The following is a 26,020-nucleotide window of genomic DNA, read 5'->3' on the forward strand; positions in this document are numbered from 1 at the left end:
TTCTATTAATTTAATTTGTATGTTAACGCTATTATATATTGACGATAAATTTTAATTTTTTTACGATACATAACTTAGTAGTATTGTAATTTGAATTTATATCTAAGTTTTAAATATAAATTAAAAACTTTACTTATTCAGAATATCTATCCAAAGCTTGTAAAAAAATTCCCTATGAATTTCCCGATTTTTCAGGTAATTTGATCAAAATTCCAAGTAAAATTAGAGAATTTTTAGATGGAACTTTTTAAAATAATTTCTCTTTTTGTATGTTTTCTAATGCTTTTCATTCAGACAAGAAAAAATAAATCACTTAAATTTTAAATATTAAATTAAAAAATGAACAGAAAAGAACTGAATAGCTTTTGTAAGACAAGCATTTTTCATTTAAATAATATTTTCATTTTCTATCATTAATTGTAAGAATAAAAAATGTGTACTTAATATCGTGTATTTAGTATTTTTGCTATGATAATGAACATATAATCAAAGAGAGAAAAATATATATTTGAAACATATATAATTCACAATTATTAACCAATCAGATTGCCGATGCTTGCAATATATAAACAAAATGATCAAAAAGAGAATTTTTGAAAAAATTCTCTGAATTCAATTAAATTTCCATGAGAATTGCCTGATTTTTCAAAGTAAAAACAAAATTCTTGAGATTTTCTAAGTTTTCCAGAGAGTGAACACTGTTATTATAAAACAACTTGAAAATTCTTCAAACTAGTTCGTTTCTCACAACTTATTTTGAATACTGTGACAAATGCAAAGAAGAGGAAAAAGGAGGGAGGGGTGGAATGAATGCTTTTTCGCAGAATGCACATCCCCGTCTCGCACGAAACCGGATATTCTTGCGGCTCCGCTGTGTTCCTACTCTTCGAAGCGTGCATTGTCCTTCAGGAATTTCCTTCTATCGCGTAGCTCCTCTGCGACATCAATGAAAGTGCGCACGCATATGCGCATCTACGTTAAATCGCCTGGCGAGCATAAACGCGCGCCACGGCCTGCGTCACGCGTGCCTGAAGTTACGAGGCAAAGGCGACAATTATTCACGGTCAAGGGAGATCCCTCGATATAAAGAGATGAACGCGATGATTAAGGGACGATACCGTCACGCATTTTTAGCAGTGGACGAACATTTCAAACGCATTTTAAACGTGGATGATCGTGTGCCAGTATTAATGCCAAATAAAATTTATAATTTGATTATCGAGCATTGACATTAGCGCTAAAAATATATATCAGTGCTTATCGAATAAAATATCTCACTGAGTTTTCAAGTTTTCAAAGAACGACTTTAAACAATTAAGAAAAATCAAAGTAATTTATATAATGAAACGTATAATGAAAGGCCATAAATTTTTTTTTTTTTTTTTATTATTCAAATTATCTTAATCTGAATTTTATATAATTTTTTAAATTTAAAATAAAAAATATTTGATGTATTTGTGGCATAAAATACATATTTACTGAGAAAGGTACGACGTTCACGAGAGGAACCATGGTGCATTTTTTCCGGCCATTCTCGCACACAGACACAACTCTATACATTTCTACATAGCTATTGTTATGGGATGCGAGTGTCGTCAGCTGGCAGATGTTCTAACAACTATGGAGACATTCGACCTAATGTCTCCAACTAAAAAGCTTCTTTCGGCAGTAATCCGGTAATTGTAATGCCATAGCTTACAAGCCATCGAACGTCGAACATGGAATGCCAGAACGTCTAATCTCCAAGCGAGTCCACGGGACGCTGCAAATGTAATCTCGAGTATCTTAATCCACGTATTTAACCGTAGAGGTGCTCTCCAGTCGTTCGAGTTCAAGTTCCACAAATACATTTAATTCTCTCAGATCTGAAATAATTTTTATTCCCAAGACACACGGAAGATTTTGAATAAAAAAAAGTATTAAAATAAAAAAACAGATATATTATACACTTATATAATGTAGAGAAATAACTCTTTTACCTGATGCTTTTATTAATCACAGTTTTTTTTTATTTATTTAAACACGATACTGCGTATTCTGTTTTATTGAGCACTACGAGTATTAAATAATTTAAAAATTATATTTAACGTGGAGTGAGACGTGGAAGCAACTAGAATATGTATTCTGCTTATAAGATATGAACGAAGCATAAAGGTTAAAGACATTGGAGCAGAAGCGATACTTTGAAAGTTTCTCGTGCAGGATAATAGACGCATCAATGTCGTCGGTGATAGTGTTCGAAGGTTGCTACCATACCAAAGGTACGAGAGTGCATCCTCTCGTTTGAAAATGCTTGTTCTCATGCGCCAATATACTGCGACGTCATTTTCTAAGGAATGAATATATCTTACGAGCATGAATATACCTTCTTCTAAGAGCACTAAACATTAAAGGATACTATGAAGGAGATGCATATATTCTTCATCTCGAACAAAACGGATGAAATATTCGAGTCATATCTTAACTCAGTTTCCGTCTTCGCACTCCCGTTTCTTCACGTCGTGATTTTTTTATTGCATATAAAAACAAAGAGAGAATAATATCTATAATGAAATTTAATTTCTACATTTATTTTCGCTCTCAACATTAAGGACAGATCTATTTTCGTCGGGAATCATTCGGGAAAATCAAATTGAAATTCATTATCACATGAAATAGAAAATTAGGGCTGTTATTTTTCACAGCTTCGAAGATTCAAAGCTTAATTAATTAAGTAATTAATTTTGAATAACTATATATTTTTAAGCACATATATTAATTTCTTTTATTTTTTTTCTTTAATATTTTTCCCTAAATGAGAGCCATTCACACGAATATATTCTTCGATATTTTGAAGAAACTCGAAGGTTCGGAGTTATCTTCGAATTCTTTCAAAGCTTCAAATCTTCGAAGTATTTACTTTATAATCTTATATTCTATTAAATTTTTTATTATATTAAATTAAATAATTGTATAATTTTGATTCTTCAAATCTTCAAAGCTTCAAATTTCGAAGTCTTCGAAGTAAATCACCAGTTTTATCAAAAATATCAGAGGTAGAAATACATTTTAAAATTACAGATATATGATTTTTATACGCAATCGGAAAATAGAATTTTAATATAAAATGCAATTGCATATTATAATCAAATATTTTCCCATCTAAAATAAGATTTCACAAATTCTTGTCGCTGTGAGTTCTTCAGCTACCGTTCGAGCTTAATTATAAACTTTCCAAATAATGCAATTCGCGATGAGCTATAAGATCATCTTTTCTAAATTTTACTTCTCGCAAATGGCTAATTTCAGCTCTTCAAGAAAATCGAGTTAATCTCGCCGATGGGTTAGATTATTTCTTGTTTACGCGCGCGTGAAAATCCGTGACCGGCAATTTACATTAAACCAATCGCATTAAACGAATGTTCATTGCAATTTACGGCAGCAATCTCGTCGAGCGCAGCATAGTTTTCTTTTCAAGAACGGATGGCAGCAGTAACTCCCTTCGTGTTCTCTGTTTTATTATTAGCCGAGTGCAAAAAAGTATCGGTATAAGATACTTCCCACCGGAGCCGCGTAAACGAAAAGTTATGCGGTCTTAAGAACGGATCAGCGCTGCAGGGTTAGACGAGTTTAACCGACGTTCGCTTTCCACGCGAAAAATTCCGCACAATGTTCGTAGGTTGATAAATTCCGTAAGGATTTCTCCAAGAAGAAAAAGCTTCCTGCTTGACCTGGGATTACTAATCCGTAAATCTTCCTTTAAAATAATACATATAATTCTTTTTTTCTTTTTAATATTTACAGAAATTCGTTAAAAATATAGAGAATTTTACATTCATACTTTTTGACGAAAAAGAAATATTTTTATGTCACTTTCATGCACGTGAACACAAAAAATAATTTATAAAAAAGATATTATTTGAAAAGAATCTCTCCCTCACACAAATGGAAGTAGATCAATGAATAATGCAAAGACATGAACATTTTGCGGCCTTTCTCCTCTATGATTTTTGCTACCCTTCCGCTCGAATAAATTCCAAAAGTTACGGAAATGTATATACGTGGTGTTCCGTTTCAGTTATAAATACATTGATGTTGAAAATATCCTGCTACTATGACCGTTTTATTGACTGACATGTAGCAGCTAATTAGAAGATTGCTACAGCTCCATGAAGGAAAGCAAATAGAAGGCATTCCGACGATGTAACGCGTGCTCATTAAAGTTAAACAAACAGCAAAAACCGTAAGAATATCTCAAGGTTTTCTTGTCCCAATAGTATATAGAAAAAGGAATAGAACTGTTACAACTTGAGATGCGCTGAAAAAAAGTTATTTTACGCTGAGAAAGACATAATTTTAGTTACACCCGAAAAGTCCGTGATAAAACTTTGTAGAGAAATATAAAATGCAAATACCTGTATATTATCGGGCAAAATATAATTATAATATAATATTAATATAAATATAAATGCGTTTTTCGTGTGCCTCATTGATTTTTGAGAATTTAATTTATATTACAAAGTAAAGCGCGAATAACATTTACTATCACAAATGTCAAAAATCATTTTATTTCTTTAGATGTTACAGCTGTCAGAGCAAAGAAAATTAGAAATCACATATAACTCTCTTAACAAACTGCGTAAAAATAATTCATTAAGGTAAATCAAATTAATGAAAGGTAAATAAAATAAAAAAAACTTTAAGACAAGATATTTTTCAACCTGCGTGAAATATGACATATTATCAACAAATATAATAAAATTTATCTTTTCTTTCGTAAAGAAAACTCGTCATCTCTTTGTATTCTATACAAGTAATTTAATATCCACAAAATCTTACTATAAAATGACCGCCGTAGGATCTCGGGTAGAGTAATTTTCATTAAAAGGCGAGGATCTTCAAGATCACATGACATCGTGACTTGAACGATTCAAGTCGCGCGCGCATATTGCAAAATGCAGATGAACAGACGGTCGGATGGGCCATACTAACCTAACCCGCTTTCACGTGCACGGTCGTATAATCACGGAATGCACTGGACTATGCAGAGAGAAAGAGAGCAAGAGAGATGGATAGGAGGAGAAAGGTTTCGCTGTGAGCGTTGATTAAAAGCTTCGCGAAGCATGTGCATGCGCCCCCGGAGGGCGACTGACATTTGCCCGGTTTCCTTTGCAGCCCGAGACCCAAGATCCTTTGCGCAGATCGGCGCGATTATCGACCTGCTGGTTGAGAGCAGAGAACAGAAAAACCGCAAGTAAAGAGGAAAAAAAAAGAAGCCGTGCGCAAAGTCGGCTTTGCTCTTCGCGGATTTCCATCCTCCATGTAATGTTCGCGCAATTCCATTCAATCTATTTTTTTTCTTTCTATCAGTATATCTATTCTATTTTGCCTAAAAAATTCAAAAATTTCATCATCAATAATTGATTCGCACGGCTTAAAACGATACCTAAGTAAAGATTAGACAAGGACAGGGAACATGTTATTTTCGGTATACTTCTCAATGATGAGGATATTTGATAGATTTTTTACCGAAAGAAAGAATGTTGCAAACAATGATGCGCTACAATCAATAGTTTTCAAAAAATCAATGTTTCAAAATTTTAATTTTTTTTTTGAAAAAATATATTAAGAATTCAAAAATTTTGGCAAGAAGCCATTTTCATAGGATTTTTTATCAAATTTTTTCAACAAACGAATTAATTTGTTAATAACAAATTTTAATTAAAAAAAAATATGTATATAGAGATTTCAAAATTTTATAATGTAACAAATTTTAATTTTTTTTTTATATATCAAGATCTCAAACTCTGCATCGCAACAAATCAACATATATATTGTAAAGAATAATAAGTAAAGTGAGAATAATAAATAACAATGATAATATTCAAAATAAAAATTTAGTTCCCTCGGACATGGGTTCGGTTAGGTTAGTTTTTGTCGGAGTGGAGGTGCAGAAAGAGAGACAGAGCCAAGGACGGAGCTTCTCTCCTTCCTTTGCGCTCGATTTTTTTACATATAAATAAATAAATTTGTTAAGAATACATTTTATAATACATACATGATGTCAAAAAGTTATCATCAATTGTTGTGGCAAAAGTATTGCTGTAAATACGACTTCTAAAAATAGATATCTCAAAAACTATAAATCGTAGCGATAGATTGTGATTTGCGGCATTCTTCTTCTGATAAAAAATCGCTTGAAAATGATCTATCAAACATGATCCCATTCTTGCCGGCAACTGAGAGAAACTATCGGATTGAAATAACTACTATTATTTTTCAGGAAATAAGAAAATAAAATCTACAAAAACAATATCAGATATCCCAAAAAATAAAATTTTGTCTATCATTTTATCGCATACAGCTAGACATACTCTCGTTATATTAAATATGATCATCAATCTCTAAATTGTGAGGATAATGTGAAGACCATATTAGGAATATCGACATATGCATCGCTAAACATATCAATTAAAAATGGATAGCGAGAGATTGTATATCAACTTTACGCTTTCAATGGCTAGCGCCGTTACAATGTCGATGACTAATAAACGAAATCTCATTAGTTGATAAGCAATGAACGACAACGAAGAGTCTCATTTTTTTAACGAACATAACCACAAGACGCTTTATATGTGCGTGCGTCGCCGCCGGTGATATCGTAGCTTTACAACCTTATTTCCTCCTCGTAAAAGCGAATGTACGTTGAGTTTAACGACCTGTTTATTCGTTGCTACAGGATTTTGGGGAAGGCCGGACATCCGAGAAAGCCGCACGTAGCCGTTACGATAATGCGCGTTTTTAATCGAGTACACATTCGCATAAAATAGTAATTTTCAAAGCAAAAATAACGACGGAAAAAATATATTTAAAAAATTTTTAAGGATTAGATCGGTTTTTTTTTCTCTTTATATACAAATCTACGATTTTTCGTCGATGGAAGTGGCACACAGATCCTCGTATCATTCCGCAGTTGATATCGTGTGGAATATTTTTATACACGAGTTTGTGCGTATATGTTTATTTGCCATGTATGTTTCGTCGATAATCATTTTCATACATTCTTATTCTTCGAGGGTCAATTGATGCAATATCTATTTTTCGACTCGTATTCTTATCAATATATATCGTTTGATATCGTTGGCAGTCTTGAATATTTCTCGCGTGAATAAGGATGTCTTGGATCTCTGAAGATCCAAGACTAAGGATCGTCTAAGGATCTCTGAAAAAATTGGGAACTTCTAATATTTATATCTTAATTAAATAATAGAAGATTCTTTCTATTTAATTGTTATACTAACCACAAAAATTTTATGATAATAAAATAAAAATATTTCGAGATGTAAAATTATCAAAGATTTCTGATTACTGAAACACTGCGAACGATTTATATAAGAAAAAGTATCGTACAAAATAAAAAATATATTTTTTTTTATTATATTTTAGACAATTAAGAATGTGAGAAAAAAATGATGCGTATAATAGGAGATCTCTTTTTACGTTTACTAAACTTTTATTAATCGTCGATGTTCTGCTCGACTCGATCTAGAAAATTTAAGTCGGCAACGATCTAGAAACGATTTTTTCGCAAATAGACATTTTTCTTGTTTGCTCGCGTGTACCCAAGTCCCGAGTATTCGCGCGAATGTAACGAGGCTCTTTCGGGTCATCATCAAGTTGGTGGAGCAACTTTCCAGGGAAAGTACCCATCCGTCCGTGATAAAATTCTCTGTTTACCAACGCCGTCGACTTGAGCCCTCCTGTGTAATCCCGAGCACGTTTTTTTTTTTCCCCCGATATCGTTTATACGTGCACGGTGTGTAAAGCAAGTTCCACCGGGCGTCATTTCGATGGTTAAAGTAGGTAGGTAGGTTCAACGATACGGCGAACGCAAACGTGCAAAGGGACATGAGAACGAAAGGGATAAAGGTCAATAAACTTTGAGGCGCGTTTTCTCACCCTACCAAGCGTCATTTTGCGTGTCATAAAACACCGTGGTGTCGCGCGCTCGTTGCAAGGGTTCGGCTGTTTGGGCTAGATTAATGTCGCGGAACTTATGACGTTGGGATAAGAGCGATCGTGTCTATAATTACAAAAAAATTCAGAGCTGCGTCGATTCTTTTCATCTTTCTTCCTATTTCGTATAAAATTCTCAATCGGAGTGTAAGAAAGAAGTATACCATTTTTCCACTGGTTCTAAAATGATGAGAGAAAGAGAGAGTTGAAGTTACAAATCAGAATATCTCAAAATGTAACTTGAAATGTTTTTTTTTTTTTTTTTCGAAAGTATTGATATGACACCAACTTGGAATTTTACGCTTTCTTGGTGAGATTCTTTTGCGAATTTTTCCAGTCTCGGTGGACTTTATAGAGCAGAAGACTCATCGTGTTGAATATTTACATGCGCCTGAGGTGTCATCTCTCTTCGTTTATATACTCCCGGCAGCCAGCATAATTTTAACTTTTACGACATTCCACTCATATTTCCTTCCTAAACAAGCCCGCCTTTGCACATAACATGCAGAAGAAGACATTTCTTCAAGATACGCATTTTTCCTATATCATTACATAAAAGAGAGTCTCAGTTTTTATTCTTCCAGATTCTTTCTATATTCGTAGCTAATTATCTTCTTCATCCTATCATTTTGTATTCTCTCATTACCATTATAAGAAATGTAATAAAAAATACGCCATAACAATTTAATAATGTTATATATTGAAATAAAATTAATGCTTAAAGAGAATGCACTTATGTATAATTAATTTTATTTAATATTTCTATGTTTATAAATAACTTGTATGTAGAACTTTTTGCGCAATATATGTATGCATTCGTGTAATCATCTCGCTAAATAAGACAGCTCGGACTGTCAAGTTAAGAGAGAATAATTCGCTGGATCACGACGAGCCAGCTAATCCCCGACCCGGATCGAGCATCGCTTTCGTATTTTGTGAATATACCCGCTTTGTGTAAGAGAACCTGGGCATTCATCCTTTGCCTGCCTTTCTACCAGAGGCTTAGAAGGCTTAGAACCGTATAGCATCTACACTCAATTTCCATTCTAGGAAATTGGTGGTACTATTTCTACTGGGGGAAACCGTGCAATGTCATGCATGTAAACTTGTTTCGGCCCGATTTAATTGAGATGTTTACTAGAATGCATATCAGTTATGAATTAAAAATTCCATCGCAATCAAGCTTTATCATTTCGCAAATGTTTGCGTACATTATCAAGTAACTATATATTCCACATACCTTTTTGTCAGGGTTACTTTTGACAATTTCAAAATTCAAAATTAACTTCAAAGCTTCGAAGAATATACTCAAATAGCAAATTCATTCAGGAAAGGCTAAAAATATTGTAAATAAAAGAAATTAATTAATATGGAAAAAAGGAATTAATTTATATGCTCAAAATATATGTAATTATTCAACATTAATTATTGCAACATTAGAAATTTTATATAGGGGAAAGCGTCAAACCGGATAGGGGAGGTCAAAACGGATACATCTTCGTGATAAATGCTATTATCTTTGGCTAAGTGTTATTAGTTATAGATTGATGTCATCTTTATTTTAAGATGCCTACGTACACATAATATTTCTTTTTTGAGAGAAGTTCAGAATTTTCGGATCGGAAAAGATCGCTATTGGAGAAACAATCAAATTCTTATATTATTTTTACAGAGCATTTGATTCGATAAATGCAGCATTGCATTCTATACATATTAGAGAGTATACTTACACTAGTTTTAATCGTTACTTTACGCCAGAATATGTAGCCCTGTTTGTAATTTTCCTCGTGTTGGGGCAAACCGTATGTCTACATACCTCATGTAATGAAATGAGAAAAAACTTATATTGACTTTGTCTTCCTACTTAAAAACGAAAACTTCCATTCACTAAAAAAAAACTTTTTGAGATTCCTAAAATTAAAAAATTAAATAAGAAAGTCCTGCAACAATATAGAATAAGAAGATATCTTTATTTGTGATTTTTGTCAATAAAAGACATTTTTATTTTGTATTTTGATTAAAATAATTTTAGATTTTATAATTGCACAACGTTTTACATGTTTTTAAATGGGTAACCAGTTTTAACCTACTTACCGGTCTGACAAAACCGGGTTAGGTTAGGTTAGGGTGTGTTTTGATTTTTCCAAAAAATCTTATCCTTGGCAAACCAAATTTTTTTTTCTTTACCAACTTTCCTTTACCAACTAGCCTTATCTTCTCGTAATTTAAGATTCACTAAAGACTACTAACGATCAGCAAATTTTTATTTAATCTCTGATTTTTTGTAGGAAGACAAATCCAAATAAGTATCCGATTTTATCCTATTTTCCCCGATGCGGATTTTATCATATAATTTTAATAGTAATCACGATATTATTACTATTATATTAAATAATTATATAATTTTGATTCTTCGAAATTTCAAAAATTGAAGTATCAAAGTTTTGAAGCTTCGAATGTCGAAGCTTTTGAAGCAAATCACCAGCCCTTTTTGAATATCACACCACAGAATCAGTTTTATTTCAAGAGAATCCATTTATAGGAGCATTTCATAAAATTATTTCAAAGAAGAATAATTAAAATTTTAAGCAAACTAATTATTCCGAACATTTTTAAAATAAATGATTAAAAATACGCATTCGAGTGTCTTTTGTTTTTCAATAACGCTAGCTGCTCATTTTCGTCCAAACAAACGGCAGACAGTCCTAGTGCGTAATGTCAGAAAGTCAGCGAAATCTCGTTTCCAAGTATTCTCGTCGTGACAATGAGCCCTCATTTCGCGGCAGCTTTTAGCAAGTTTCCGCGGTAGAAAAGAGGGCGAAACGCAGTGAACAGGAACGTTATCCTTACATCTCTAACAAGCACGCGTACAGATTCGCATAGTGAAACATTATGAAAAGAGAGAGAGAGAGAGAGAAAAAACGGACGAGGAAGTCGTCAACGAGTGCAAATGGCGCTGGCAGAAAGACCGCGATAACAACATAATGTTAGCGTAACAGGAGAGAGGAAGAAAGAGACCAGGGTTTCTCCTTCGGGAACTCCGGCAACTCTCTTACACTGAGTAGTGTCAGGTAACGGAAGACGGGTGACTCTGTATATGACGAGGTACAAATCGTCTCAAACCCCTCATCGTAAAGTGGCGCGGATATAGTGTAACTTGAAGAGCAACTTTAAAGTATGGAGAAAATGAGATCTCGACGTATGGTTACACGCGGGAAGAGTCCCCTTCTCTCTCGTGACTAAGATTTACAGTATCGTGAAATGTGAAATATTCGTCCTCTCACTCCGTCGTCTCGTGTTCCGTCTATTTAGGTAGACGATTGTGTGATGTTTGTGCCCGTTAAAAATTGATAGATTGTGCTTTGCAATAACTTTTTACATTCAAAATTGGAACTTTTGAAAAAAATGATATATACAAAAAATATTTATTTTTTCATAACGTCAAATATTTATTTACCTATCGAGTTCATTTGTTTGCTTATTACAAACATTACGCTAAATAACTGATTCGGTAATTCTGCTAATTAGCCAAGAGATTCGACGCGTAAAAAATCGTAATTTGCAAAAGTATTTTATATATATTTCAATAATAATTTTAATAAAATATGTTATCATAAAAAAGCATATTTATAAAATATGGAACTTTGTGTAAAAATATACAATTTTTCATTTGCGCAGATTAAATATTTTATAGGTGGGAGAGAGAGAAACAGAATAGATACAAGGCACATATAAAAGAACTCGAGAATATTGAAGTAAATATGAAACCGGAAGAGAGTGTGGAGTTGCATTGTGAATGCAACAGCTTGCCGGCAATCTTTTTCAGAGCTTCCTGTTTCTATAATTTATCCATACTCTCTGTAAACATTTACTTATATATTGTAACCAACATTTCAAACTCTCTTTTGGCTAACATTATGATAGACGAGAGATTTATTAGCATATTATATTATACGTATAACATTAAAAGTATAATCAGGAAAAATAGTGTATCGGCTGATGCAAAAATTTTTCTTTGTTTATATAATACGTTAAGTTAACAAAAATTATTTTGTTTTCTTCTTATATATATATATATATATATATATATATATATATATAAAGTTTTACAAATGCAATAATATTTCGCTGTTTTGAACAATATCGTAAACACAAAATGCTTGTCCTGCATTTGATACTGATTTATTTCTCCGATGAGATTTCAAAATGCACTTAAATAATGCATTTTGTTTAATTGTGCTCAATCGAAGATACATTAAATGATAGATATATAAAAAAACTTGTTGTTCGCTATTAATCATTCAGACTCGCCATCACTATTCGTAACATGAATAATTGTTCAGCAAAATCTATTCTGAAATATATTTTCTATGCAATCATAGAAAAAGTATCAGTGACAAATTAAATTCGCGATCGCGAGATAATTGTTTCGACATATTTTCGCGTAAAAAAAGCTCCGCCATGAGAGATCAAAATTGGAATGCGCTCAAATTGAAACGTGCTCGAATTGACAAAGCGCTGGCTTGTCGATGAAAAATTCAATTAAATCGTTGACGTTTATCAATCGTTGCAAATTACTGATACTATTATCCACTTGAGCTCTTTCCCCGCGAATTTTTACCTCTCTCCGACCTATAAAACATGCGGACGAAGACTCGAATTAAATTTAATTTCGTCACAGTCTGCGGATGAATCGATTTTGTCAGAGTATCAATAGTGGTATCTCTTTGATGACAAGATATTGTCATCAAACTTCTCTCATCTTGTGTTGTACGGGTTGCAAAAAGGACTGGAACGCGGTTCGTTATATCGAGCTATCATTATAAGGAAGCCTCGCAGAAAAATCGATAAATTGTCGTCTTCGCGTGGCCGGGCACAATAAAAATCGAGATAAATAACTCAAACATCTCCTCTTCTCTTCTTTTGCATTGCTGAAGTTGTGTGCGCCTTGCGACCAGTGAACCTTCTTCGACATCTTCTCGCTCCTTACTTCCGGCTTTTTTCCCTCTCCTTTTCACAATACATAACGCACATCGAGTAAAAATAGCGTGTCCCATTAATCATAGGGTCGACAAACCCTACTCGGACCCGCCATATTTATGTATGTCCGGATAAATAGATAAATAAAGACGAATAGATTCATATAATTCCCTCTGAATTTTATTTATGTACGTCCTGTGCGATAAAAAACCCGCGCGTGTTTGTAATTCTAGAGGGTTTTGTTATTGCGGGATTGACCTACAATGTATTTGTCTCGGAAGTAAAATGTCAAATATTCAAATTATATTTTGAAACATGTTAATATATATCAGTTATTAATCAATGTATAAATCACTCTTAAAAAACAATTATAAACAATGTTTATTTCTAAATTAAAAAAAATATAGTTCCTAAACTATCCAGATACCTTTACCTCCCAATAAAAATTTTTCACTCATATGATTTATTGTTTCGAAAAAATACTGTTATTAATTCTATGTGTCTCCTTTTTTTTCATTTTATTTATTTTCTGAAGTATGAAAAAGTTTTTGAAAAAGTATTTTTTTTAGTTAATTTTATATATATGTATACATAAAACTTTTTACATTAAACAAAGAAAAAGAATTAAATAAAAAAAAGAATCTTTTTTTAATATTAAATTTATTTTTGAAGATATCCTTTTAAAGAAATAAGTAAGAGAAATGGATAAGAGATTATGCGAATCCATAATTAATTACAAATACCTAAATAATCATTAAAAAAATTATTATTAAACGTTCTGTTCATTATCAATATATAACGCACATTATAGATTTCAAAATACAAATTAAACTATAAATTGTTTTATAAGGGATTAAAATAAATACAATCAATGCAAGATATTTACTCCAGATGTATATTCTGGATCTTATCGTGTAAGTATAATTTACTTCAGCGGAATAATTTTGTTGTATGTTAATCTGAGTCTTGTGTTATAAATTTTACTTGCATTATGTATAAGCACCGAATGAAATTACAAATTTCACGTACGACGCAGTGATTGCGACACGATTATTCAGCACAACGCAACCTGTCGTCAGAATGTTGCCAGGCTCTAGAGATGAGAATCTTATTAAAAGATCCTATCTCTCTCTCTCTCTTTCTTTCTCCCTCTTTCTTTCGCAATCAGGGTTGCATGTATCGCGGATCAAATTGTTTCAGAAAATGTCGGCTATAAATCAAATGTATAACTATGGGATTACCATTGGGAATATGAACTAATTCTTATACAATGCATAACTTACAAATATCTAAGTGTCTTTATTTACGGTCAATTTAAGCTAATTATCCAAGATTTTGTAGAATTATACAATGAGATTGTATAATAGTTTCAAGCACAACCTAATTAATCCTTAGAGAGAAAAAGAGAGAGCCACCCTGTTGACTTCACATTCGTAACATCACAGCAAACATCAACATCGTATAATGGAACTCCATCCAAGTATGATGATTAATCCGGTAGTAGGAATTACATGCTCTGAAAAGGGACCGGCTAGCAAGTAACCAGAGTAGCTGGTCCAAGAGTAGCGTGTACAACCGAGTCTGCGATCTCACAAATCTCACAAATCTACACCGTCGTTACGCATCGAGACACGGGTATCACGTGTATATACGTGTGTATGAAGTAAACATTCAACATTCAGTATAAGACTGCCACGGAGGCAAAACTCATCGCATCGGATGAAGCAAGGTGAGCTGGTTTCCAGTGCCGACCAGCAAGGAGAATCCTTCCTCGCCAGTTATTAAAAAGTTATAACTTATAACAGCGACCATTAAGTCCTCCGTTGCGCCTCGACCGACTACATCTGCCTGGATAATTCTCATGAAAAGGCTACATTCTGCATTCCACATCATCGTCGTCGTCCTGACGGCATTTCAGAAAACGTATCCTGACTGCCCATAAATTTACTGTTCGTGACAATCGCGCGCGCGCTTTAATCTCTTTCCCATTTTCTTCCCTTGCCTTCGTTACATTGCCAACATTTTGGTGACGTAAATATCTAAAATACGGTCGTGTGTCAAAAATTCAATTTTATAAAATAAAAATTTTTATCTAGAACATTTAAACCGTTTATGTAATTATTACAATGTATTCATACTTTCGAATTCTACATTCTCCACGGACTCGAAAGCGTTTCACGCGAAGATGCCTATTAAAGCAGGTATCTATAAACGTCACTAAGAATACCTGAGACCTCCGTCAGATTGTCAACGCTTCACAGCAATTTGTCGCTTTTTTGCCTGACGGATATAAACGTGCGTCACAGCATGAATAGCTATATTATTAAGAGCATAGTCTGTCAAATTTTAAATGTGTCTTCAATGCATAAGCAGCGATATTAATTATGTCAATAATAGTTCGTTTGCAGGAAAACAGATTTTACAACATACCGCAGAATACTACACAGTCTAGTATAAAAAATTATATATATATATATATATATATATATATATATATATATATATATAATGTGCCTTCCTTAGCGTAAACTGTTATCTTATGTAATTTTTATTTTAGATTGTATAATTGAAACTATTTCATTAATAAAAATATATTCAATGCCTCAATAAAAAGAGCTATTTAAAATCAATTCATTCTTTAGACATCAAGGGATTAATCGACACATTCTAAGTCTCAAGACAAAATATTTATTGATTTTGTTATGATAATGCTTTTCATAAATCAATTCCCAGAACTCTGACTTGTTAACCGTGTTAGTGTATCAAGTTTTTCTTGTGAAAGTGATAGCGTGTTTTTTTTGTGAAATAGATATAACCGGTTTTTATTATGACTTCATTGCATATTATATGTACAGGGTACGCGCTATTATCACATATTTTATAATAATTATAAAAGAATTCAATAAATTATTTTTAATAATTAACCTTGTAATTAATTTGTTTTATTTTAAGTAATTTATTAATTTGAAAAAAAAAGAATCTAGGTAAAACATGGATTTTGATTTGCTCCGTATTAAAAAAATAATTATTCATCGTCGATCGCAGCTATCAACTAATTGACATTAATTGACAATGTGGGATATAATTTCATTATGGCACAATATAATTTCTTCAATGTCGTTCCCATAATAATTTACAACAATGTGCTCCACAATCGTAACGTATATGTGAGTCATCCTCACGATAACAATGCAATTCGTAAGAGGAAACGTAAGAGGAAACATGAAGACAATTTGTATTTTGTTTCAAATGAAATAAAAGAAGTGCATATTCGAGGCTTATTCTGCAAAAAGAAGTAGAAAAGTAAAGTAACAAAAAGAAGTCTGTTTGAAAAAAAAAATTTGTTGACAGGCAATACGGAATGGCTGTGCAATCGACACAATCAACGAATTTTATGAAATTCAAATAGCAGCGTCGTCGGTCGATGGATATTTTAATCCAAGAGCATTCTTGAGGAAGCTCAAAGAAATCCGGAGGATGATTAAGAGAGAAAAGATTCGAACGTAGAATCCTTAATGATCCCAGATAGATAAAAAGAGAGAGAAAAAGAGAGAGAGAGAGAGAGAGAGAGAGAGAAGATATAACAAGTAAAAATCTGTTTTATTATACTATCGTCCGCGCAACTCGAAAAAAGTTGTAAAGAAAGGAGAGAAGTGGGAGAAAACAGATGGTCTCGGGGGTGGTCAAGGGTAGAAATATCGTATAGCCTGCGATTGAAAAGGCGATGTACCTGATCAAGACACGAAGAATAAAAAGGGGACGGAATGAAGAACGTCACAATAGCCGTAAATGATTTTATTTGCCATCTTGAAAAGCGAACGAAAAAGAGATACGAAAAGGACAGAAGGTAGAAAATCGAGCCTGACTTTCACACCTATTTTACGAGTAAATGACATTTCTCTCGTTCTCTCTTTCTCTATTCCGCATACTCGCGCATCTAACGGCTGTCTATTGTTGGTTAATTTTCTTTCAATCAGAGAAAAACGAAAGTGAGAAGAAAAAGAATTGTAACAAGCTCGGACACGCATCGGAAATAAATGAATGAATAATGAATGTACCAAAGACTCGTAGAAGCTATGTGTATGTATCCTTTTTAAATAACCTTCATGGACAACAGAATAAATTGAACGGCGTGTCGAATGCAAATGGAACGACTACACTATACTTTTAGAAAATTTGGGACTGATAATAGGTACCGAAAGCATATGATATTGTCAGAAAAAAATTCTGAAAGGAAAAATAGGAAACAAGCAAAAGTAAATTACCACGTCCAGTCTGTTACAAATATAAGTGAGTTTATATGTAGCGTTTAAGCAATATGTATATATGTATATAATTAAAAATGCATTCGTGAAAAAAAGCAATAACATTTATAATTTTTGAATGTACAAATAATTAGGTACATAAAATATGTAAACTACAGCTTTAGATATTATTAATGTTTTTTTTTTTTTTTTCATTGGATGATTAATTATCGTATAGAAGGCGTTACAAAATATAATCAATCAGATCTTTATTCCCTCACAATGTATTCTTCGTTAATCTTTCTCAATCATTCACGTCGACTTAAACCATGCCAATTAAACTTGTTAAATAACATATATTTATGCAAAAAAAAATTGAATTTCACATCCTCAAAGAAGGAAAACCTTAAAAAAAAATCTTTCAGATAAAATTGTGTAAAGGCTTTCCGACACGCTTGTCCGCTCGCTTCTGTGGATCACCGGACGTATTAACTGTATGTCAAACATTTTTTACGATAGCGTTAATGCGGCTCTTTGCATTTAACACGGAGGTACGGATACTGGACTGGAGTTTCGAGAAGTCAAGTCAAATAGAAAATATACTGATTGTGGACCAGATTAGTCTTAATAGTTATGTGAAATACGATCATATCAACATGTCAAGGACTGTTATTTAGTGTTCTTTCTAGTAAGTCTTCCTAAGTTTTTTCTATCAAGTGTTATTAAAAAGGTTGGAAATTTATTTCATTATTCATTATCATATTATATAATGTATTTCATTATCGATTACAAAATAAGAAAATATATAATGTGATAAATAAATAATTTAAGTACACAAATATTATATATTGTATAATGCAATATTAATAATAATATTAATATTATAATAATATTTATTTTTAATCAATTTCAAATAAACCGAAACATTTTCTTCAAATATATGTAGATGTCTTTGTCATTGATAGAACGATTGAGAGAAATAAAATTTGAAAAAATTACGTAATTTTGTTGAGAAAAAAAAAATATTCGCTACTTTAGTACACTTAAAGTTCTTTCGACTTATCTTTTTATGTCGACTTTCTAGTAATAATTAATGTCGAATGCGACAAGGAAAAACTATAAGCGTGTCGATGAAAAAAAAAAAGGTAAAATATAACATTAACAGACTTGCCAAGCGAGCTTATCGCTAACTGAAGTATTAATTACCAACTACTCGGGACAGTTTGCGAATAATAAACTACAAAACGAAGGGAAAGGAGGTAAAAGGAGAAGAAAACAAGCGCATTAATTATCCTGCGTAATTATATTTCAGTATACCATATCATGCAAATGTGCACAAACATCAATCGTAACTCAAATTTTTATGATACGAACGCTTTATACATATATGCAAAAGTATCATTAAATATGTATAAAAAAAATGTCTGCTATATACATATAAATCTCATAAAATATACTATTAATTTAATTAATATAAATATCACATTCTTAAAAGTATTGTAAATATAGCGATTTTTTTTACATTTTATTTAAAACAATTGTTTAAATTTTAATTTATTAATTCAATCGTCGAGTTACTTTTGAAGTTAGTTAATTATTTGAATCTAGTTAAAGTTTAAGATTTATTGTAAAATCTGCTCATTACATTACACTATCGCTACATAATACAAATTGTAATTATTATTTATTTTTTTATTATATAAAAATGCAAATTACGATTATTATTAATTCTTTCATTGTTTGTTGAAAGAAACAAGATTACGATCCTGAATTTAGCAGCGTGATATAAGAACGTGTACATCCGCACGTGTGGCGCAGTTGTCGCGATAAAACGGATGCCTCGGCGCTTTTTTCTTTCAGCCAGATTATCTCTGCGTCTCATTCGTGCTGTTGTTTTTTTTTTTTGTCTTTTTGCCTCGCGAATTCGACGGGACCCACACGCAGCTCTCGCTTTCATCTCGCCGATAAATGCGCCCGTATCTGTGTAACGCAGTCACCGATGATAACGAAGATGATAAATCACTCGGAATCGTGCGGGCGTCTTCACAGTAGCGAATTTGAGAAGATGTACGGACGTAGTGTATGATAAATTCACCGTATACATTTACAAGTATATTAATAACGTGGATTAAGCTCTGGGCATATTTAATCGTATCATAAATGATGTTAATATTACATACAGATTGATTCATGAGACACACATTTCGTATTGTGACATATATTCAGATGGTAATAGTATATATCAAAACTGATAATAGAAAAAAATATTTAAAAAAAAAATTTTTTTTTTCAAACGATTTGATATTATGTAATGATACAAGATGTTTAAAAAAAGATAAAATATTTTAAGAGGATTTAGTTTCTCAAAATAAGTTAGAAAGTCTTAATAAACTTGGGTCTGTAAATGAGTTGTTTTTGAGATATCTGCAATGTCTCACAACTTAACTTATCCATAGCTTAACTTAATTTATCTATACTCGCGGGAACTTGAAACAATTATAAAATCGTGTACAAGAAGCCTGCGTGACAATCAGAATGAACCCAGGTTTGTTTGAAAGAGCACTTTTTTTCGGAGATGCAGGATCTGCATAGACATGGAAAAAAGTCATTTTAAGCATCTTCTCTAATAAGATAAGGTTCTACACCTGTTATACAGTTGTTATCTTTTTGCATAAATTATAATTAAAATAAAAATTTGAAACAAAAAATAAAGTTAAAAAAAATAATACAAGAAAAAAAAAAAAAAAAATATCGAAAACAAAAAGAAATATCTCAAAACGGCTCATTTGCGGATTCATGTTTATTAAGACTTTTTGACTTGTTTTTGAACATATTAAATCTTCTTAAAAATATTTTACCCTTTTTGTTTAACACCCTGTATAATAATTATCAATTTAATATTCTGAGAAATAATGGGGCTATATTTACGCACGATCACATATAAAATATTCTCGCCTCCTTACATCGGACTAATTTCGCAACGATGCAACGATGCTGGCGTGGCGTAAAAACACGCCGCTTATCTACCTATTCGCGCGAGCAGATATGCTGCGTTCTCTCGTGCTGACAAGCGGCGCAGATAGCGAGTCGCGGATTTCGTGACGGCGAAATACATACGTATATGCGCGCCTTTATAAATACGATTTTCCACTGTGCGCCGTCCCCGGTGAACGAATGTACATAAAAGCCGTGCGGCTTACCATTGGCCGTGCCATTAACACCTATCCGTGAGTTCCGAAGGATTCATAAATTAAAACGTATTCGCGGTACACAAAATGTGCTAACGAAGTCGCGAGAGGGATGAATGGTATTAACACTCTTGCTTTTATTGCCCGCCGCGGTCGATCAACGCGTTAAACACACCGGAAAACGATCTTACGATTCACGTTAAATATATGTTGCGGAAAAGGTTTGATTTAGTATCAACAAGGTCCAACAAAATTCGTCAATCGAGCTTTTGAAAGTGAATTTTTAGATACGTCTTTTTTCTTATATGGAAATATTTAATAATGGACAAAGAAAAGAAATATAACTATTTACATTTTAAATATCGCGGGCTCCTAATTGGAGCCCGCGATATTTAAAATGTAAATAGTTATATTTCTTTAGATAGACATTAAAGATGTATTATAAATTAATTGAAACATTTTGGCCCGCTTCAGGTCTTCCTCAATGATAATAAAATAAAAATTTAAAAAAACGCAAATAAATAGCAAAACAGCATGAAGGAGAGCAATACGATGACAAATATCCCAGTGCGCTTACAATATACATATAGGACAGATGGAACAAAAATGATAACATAATTAAGATTTTTACAATAATCACACGTATTAAAATTATAATTACACTTATTCCAAAATTTACATTTCCATTTTAAACGTTATAATTAATACTGTTGCACGTCACCCTTAATCAGGTTTAATAATGTCGGTAATTATAAAACTGGCCAATTACAACTATTCCAAAAGAATGGAATGACAGTGATTGGCCAACCTTACTAAAAATTACTTATTCAACCCGATTAAAGATAATGTGTAAACGTAATCAATGACTGATTGCAAAACAAACGAAGTCGCCAATGCAAATACATATCAGTCGTTCAAATTGCCCGTTGCTAAAAGCTAAAAACAGTGAAATGAAAATATAAAAACGAAGGACTGAGAGTCCGGTGCAAGTGTAAAAGTCTCAAATACTGCAGGAGTAAAAATTAATAGATGGATATATCTGTAAAATGTATAACAAAAGTAATATTTATGTTGAAACAAAACCATAAAAACCTAAGCATAAAAAAAAATATAAAAAAAATAGAATAAAATAATTAACCAATTAATAAAAGTAACTTGAATTTAAAACGTCGAAATAAGAGAGTGAAAAATAAATGAGAAAAATAAACGAATAAATGGTATGACAACTAATCTGTAGGCCATCTTGATAGTGAATAAACAACATAAAGAAATAGAATTGAATAGGAAATACAAGAGGTATAAATATAAGTCAACAAATGAAATTCAAAATAAAGGTTAAATAAGACAAAAACATCAAGAAAGCAAAAGAATTAAGAATATTTATTGATAATCGGAAAATAAGAGTGATTATAGAGACTCTTGTCGTGCCTTCTAAAATGATGCCTTTTTTGTTGTTTAATGTATTTCTGATATATATCTCTTGACGTAAGAAGGCTCTTCATCTAACATATGAATATTATCAAAATCATGTCCTGCAAGGCAATCAGTAATTACTTTTTTTTAATTTTATTGTTTTATATAAATATTTTTATATCAACAGTTTAATTGCGCAAAGTGTAATTTATTATTGATTTATTAATTTTAATTTTTTTATAATAAAGTTGTTTATCATTAAGGATAAATTTCAAGTGGATTTTTCTTTAACAGAATTTTAATTAATACACTAATAAGCAATTTGCGTGCTAGTGTCGTGAGAAATTCCGAGATATATTAAAAAATATTATACGAGGAAAAATATTATAAGGAAACGCAATCACAGCCACAACGTCGTCAATATTTAGCACAAAAATGTTTTCTGAAATTTTATTCATTTCTCCTGCCCATTTCGACTCCATTGGAGGACTTCTTCCTCCCTAAACGAACAAAGCACGTAATTCATCGACTATAAATTTACCGGCAGTCACGTTGCGTCTCAGTCCTCACAAATCAGCTCGCCAAAGTTTCGCGAAATAAATTGTAAATTCCACGCGGATTTAAATTTATGATTATGACATTCTATATATGGCATTGGATCTTTTAACTTTCAATTCATTCTTGCTTCATTATAACTTCTTGCATAAAGAAAAATGTAAATAAAAGTAAGTTTCTTTTTAATGGTTCGATAGTGAACACACACATATATACATATATATATATATATATATATATATATATATATATATATATATCTGTGATCCAACAATAAATCACGGATGACTGTTATTATCGTGTAAATTTGCGTCGTTTCTACACGAATGTTATAATATCCGACTTTTGTTATTGTTATTTATATTTTACGCGCTGAGGATGACCAAAAGAAGGGCCGAAATGTCCGCGTTTTAAAGTTAATATTGTAATTCTTATATTTTCCTTTGAATTTATGCGCCCTTAGTACCGGGCCTGGCTCTTTATGCCATTTTTAGACTTTCCTGATTAGATTCGTTAAGAGCCTTAAGTTTATATTTGATTGTTTATTAAGAAATTTCGCAAAATTATATATATATATATTTAGTAAAAAAAAGAAATACAATTTTTTACGATGTAACAAATAATATAATTTTTCCTCTTTTGAATTTATATCTTTTGTAAAAAGATATAAATTCCAATAATAAGAACGCCAAAAATAGCATTCAAATTTTACATAGATCAAAAAAGAGATCGCGATTTATGATCGTGGAAATCGCAGATAATTTAGAAAAGTTTAGTCTGATTACGCGGTAAGATATAAATTGAAAGCGGTAACCTTTGAGATGGTTATCGAAAGTAACTTCGAAAATGTATATGAGAGTGAAGAGGAAAGGAGAAAGAACTTCGTGTTAATGGTGCACCATCCTGGGAATCTCCCGCAGTCGCTTCCATTGGAGTTTTGCTTGATTTTGCCGCAGTTTTTATGTCCGATCCAGCCTCGACCGCTACAATACATTTTCTTCCCTTTAAAGTAATTTGTTCTTCTTCCTCTCTTTCTCTCTCTCTTTCTCTTTTTCTCTATCTTTTTAAAAGCAGTGCATTTTAAATCGCGTCGAAAATTCGTCACGATTTCCAAATATCGTTGAACAGAAAACAGATTAAATAAATGAAACAAAAATGAAATCGAAAATCGAGCAGATTTCTCCGAAACTGTCGCAATTGACAATTAAGCGATACATAACCTTAAAAAAAATTAAATCATTTAATTTTAAATTATATCCTAACGATGATAATATTCAAGTTTAATGCTTTATTTTTTCTGTATTTCACATAATTCAATATTACGATAATTTTATGAGAAATTATGTTCTAGGTTTTTATTTCCCATTTGTTTAATCTCTTTTCTCGTTGATAGAATAAGCGATTTAGCATTTGCCTAATGATCCTGCAAACATTCAAGAAGATTTCACAGCCCCACTGAAATGCCCCCAAACCGATTTGATACGGCCGAATGTTCGGAAAGCACTCTCACGTACTTCAATGAATAAATTCAACTTTGATATCACAATCAATACGCACCCGACTTCGTAATTAAAATCGAATTTTCAGAACAAATTGATGAGAATCGATCTCGTCAGTCATCGAGTGTGTTTCACTAGAAATCCTGTTCAGTTATCGTCACAAACCGGATTCTGGGACATTTTAAAAGTAGTTGCCGATTTTTTCCTTTCACACGATGCATGCTTTACTGGTATCTATCACCATAATTATTTTTGCACAAACGATTACGAGTCGCAAGGACAGGGTCGTATATTGCATTACGAATAATTCTCGATTCTGACAGATTAATACTTAGTTCGTCAAATTCCGGGTCACTGATATGAACCACGCCTTAAGAATGTTTTATAAAACTCATGCGATAATGAAATAACTTTTCCACATTAACTCAACTTTTCACAGAAAGCATTTTCAAAGAAAAATTTTCTTACTATCGCAGGAATATTCAATCTTTTCAGTATGATTTTTAATAAATTCAAATTTTAAAGTTTATATTAATGCGACCCTATATACATCATGACAAGGCAAAATATTCTTCTATAATAATGTTTGAATGTATAAATTCAAATTAAATCTGCAATATGTGAAAACAAAAACAGAAAATGACACGACATTGCGGAGATTTTAATAGGAGCAAATATTTTATTCGTTAATCGCTGTATTGTCTATATGACCATTTATTACATATAAAAAATATATATATATTTTTTTTATATGTATATATATATATATATATATATATATATATATATATCAAGGAAAGGAAATATATACCTTAAAAAACTATATTTTTTGCAAATTATTTAAAGCGCAGCCTATTATATTACTATTTAAACTGTTGTAAACTGAAATTGTACTGTTCGTAACATTGACAGAAAACAGCATATAACAGCCGACTAAATGCATTTTTGTTTCCTATTTATAACTTGCGCTAAATATGGCCATATAATTTCCAAGCAACAATTGTAGTGGGAATAGGGATCTTTCACACATCAGATAAAAGAGTTCTGTTTTTTTTTTATGCTACCGCATTTTATCTTTCTTTCTCTCCGAAATGTGAAACATATATCTAATATCTACATAAATATGTGTATAAGATAGCTAAACGAACAATCTTAAGAGATCCAAATGTTATTTCATTCTGCAAAGAGCAGAATACCACCTATTGTATATATCTGTATGATCTGAAGTATAAGCGTAGAGTCTAACTCACATGAAATTGCCTCCTTCGGAATGTCGCTGAGCGGGAACCCTTGCGCCTCAAAGATCGGCCTGACTTTGTCGCACTTGAGACCGGCGGCATTTGCCGTCATTGTGACGGCGATAATCGCCGTAACAATCCACAGTATCATGGCACTCATTTTTGTAGTCGGCTCCTTCCTACAGGAACAAAATGGGAGAGAAGGGAAGAGAAAAGATTTGCAGAATGAAAGACAAAATACACGCACGACCAGATCTCGACACAATTCACAAAGTACTTTCGTTAACGGCCACGAGACAAACACGGCGACGTTCACGTTCGTACATTCGTCGTAGTCGTATTTATCGCGATCACCCGATATTACGCTCGCGAATCGACGATTAATGAGAATAATCGGACGGCTTGTCCAATCAAACTGGAAGTCACACCACCTTCTCCGTCGTGACACGATACGCACTGGCAGCTGGCGCTGACTGAAGCGGGCAACGAAATGTGCACCGCCGGGAGCAGAGAGCCGGAACGCCACGCGGCGGCTGCGCGCCTGTGCCGGACGGTAACAGGTTTGAAATCAGTGTCGCCAACACAATTCATGCGCTTCTCTCGCCCTAAGCGAGTAACACAAGAAAATGCACCAAGCGTTTTTCCATACTTAGTCTTTATTTTGTCTACACTTTTATTACACAACGCGTACAATAAGATAATTGTACACAATACATAAATTTATTATACAAATAAATATAATAATAGATTATATCATTTTTATTTCAATATTTAAGATACACGGCAACACTACTTGTAAAAAACATTATTTTTTAATTCTTTTAAAATTCTGTCGCCATTTGCAATACAAAAAACATGTACATAACATTAACAAAAGACTTTTCTTTCTCTTTATGCTCAAAACAATT

General features: G+C 32.3%; 1 protein-coding gene across 1 annotated transcript in view; it reads right to left on the bottom strand.

Annotated features, from left to right (window-relative positions):
* LOC126854230 (glypican-6) overlaps window positions 1–25,585 on the bottom strand; it is a 143,604-nt gene extending 118,019 nt beyond the window's left edge. The window contains exon 1 of the mRNA XM_050600752.1: window positions 25,125–25,585. Within this exon, the coding sequence (XP_050456709.1) occupies window positions 25,125–25,272 (148 nt within the window). The 5' untranslated portion in view covers window positions 25,273–25,585. The remainder of the gene's footprint in view (window positions 1–25,124) is intronic.
* Between the last annotated feature and the right edge of the window lie 435 nt (window positions 25,586–26,020).

The sequence above is a fragment of the Cataglyphis hispanica genome, chromosome 13, assembly GCF_021464435.1.
Source record: "Cataglyphis hispanica isolate Lineage 1 chromosome 13, ULB_Chis1_1.0, whole genome shotgun sequence".
Lineage (NCBI taxonomy): Eukaryota > Metazoa > Arthropoda > Insecta > Hymenoptera > Formicidae > Cataglyphis > Cataglyphis hispanica.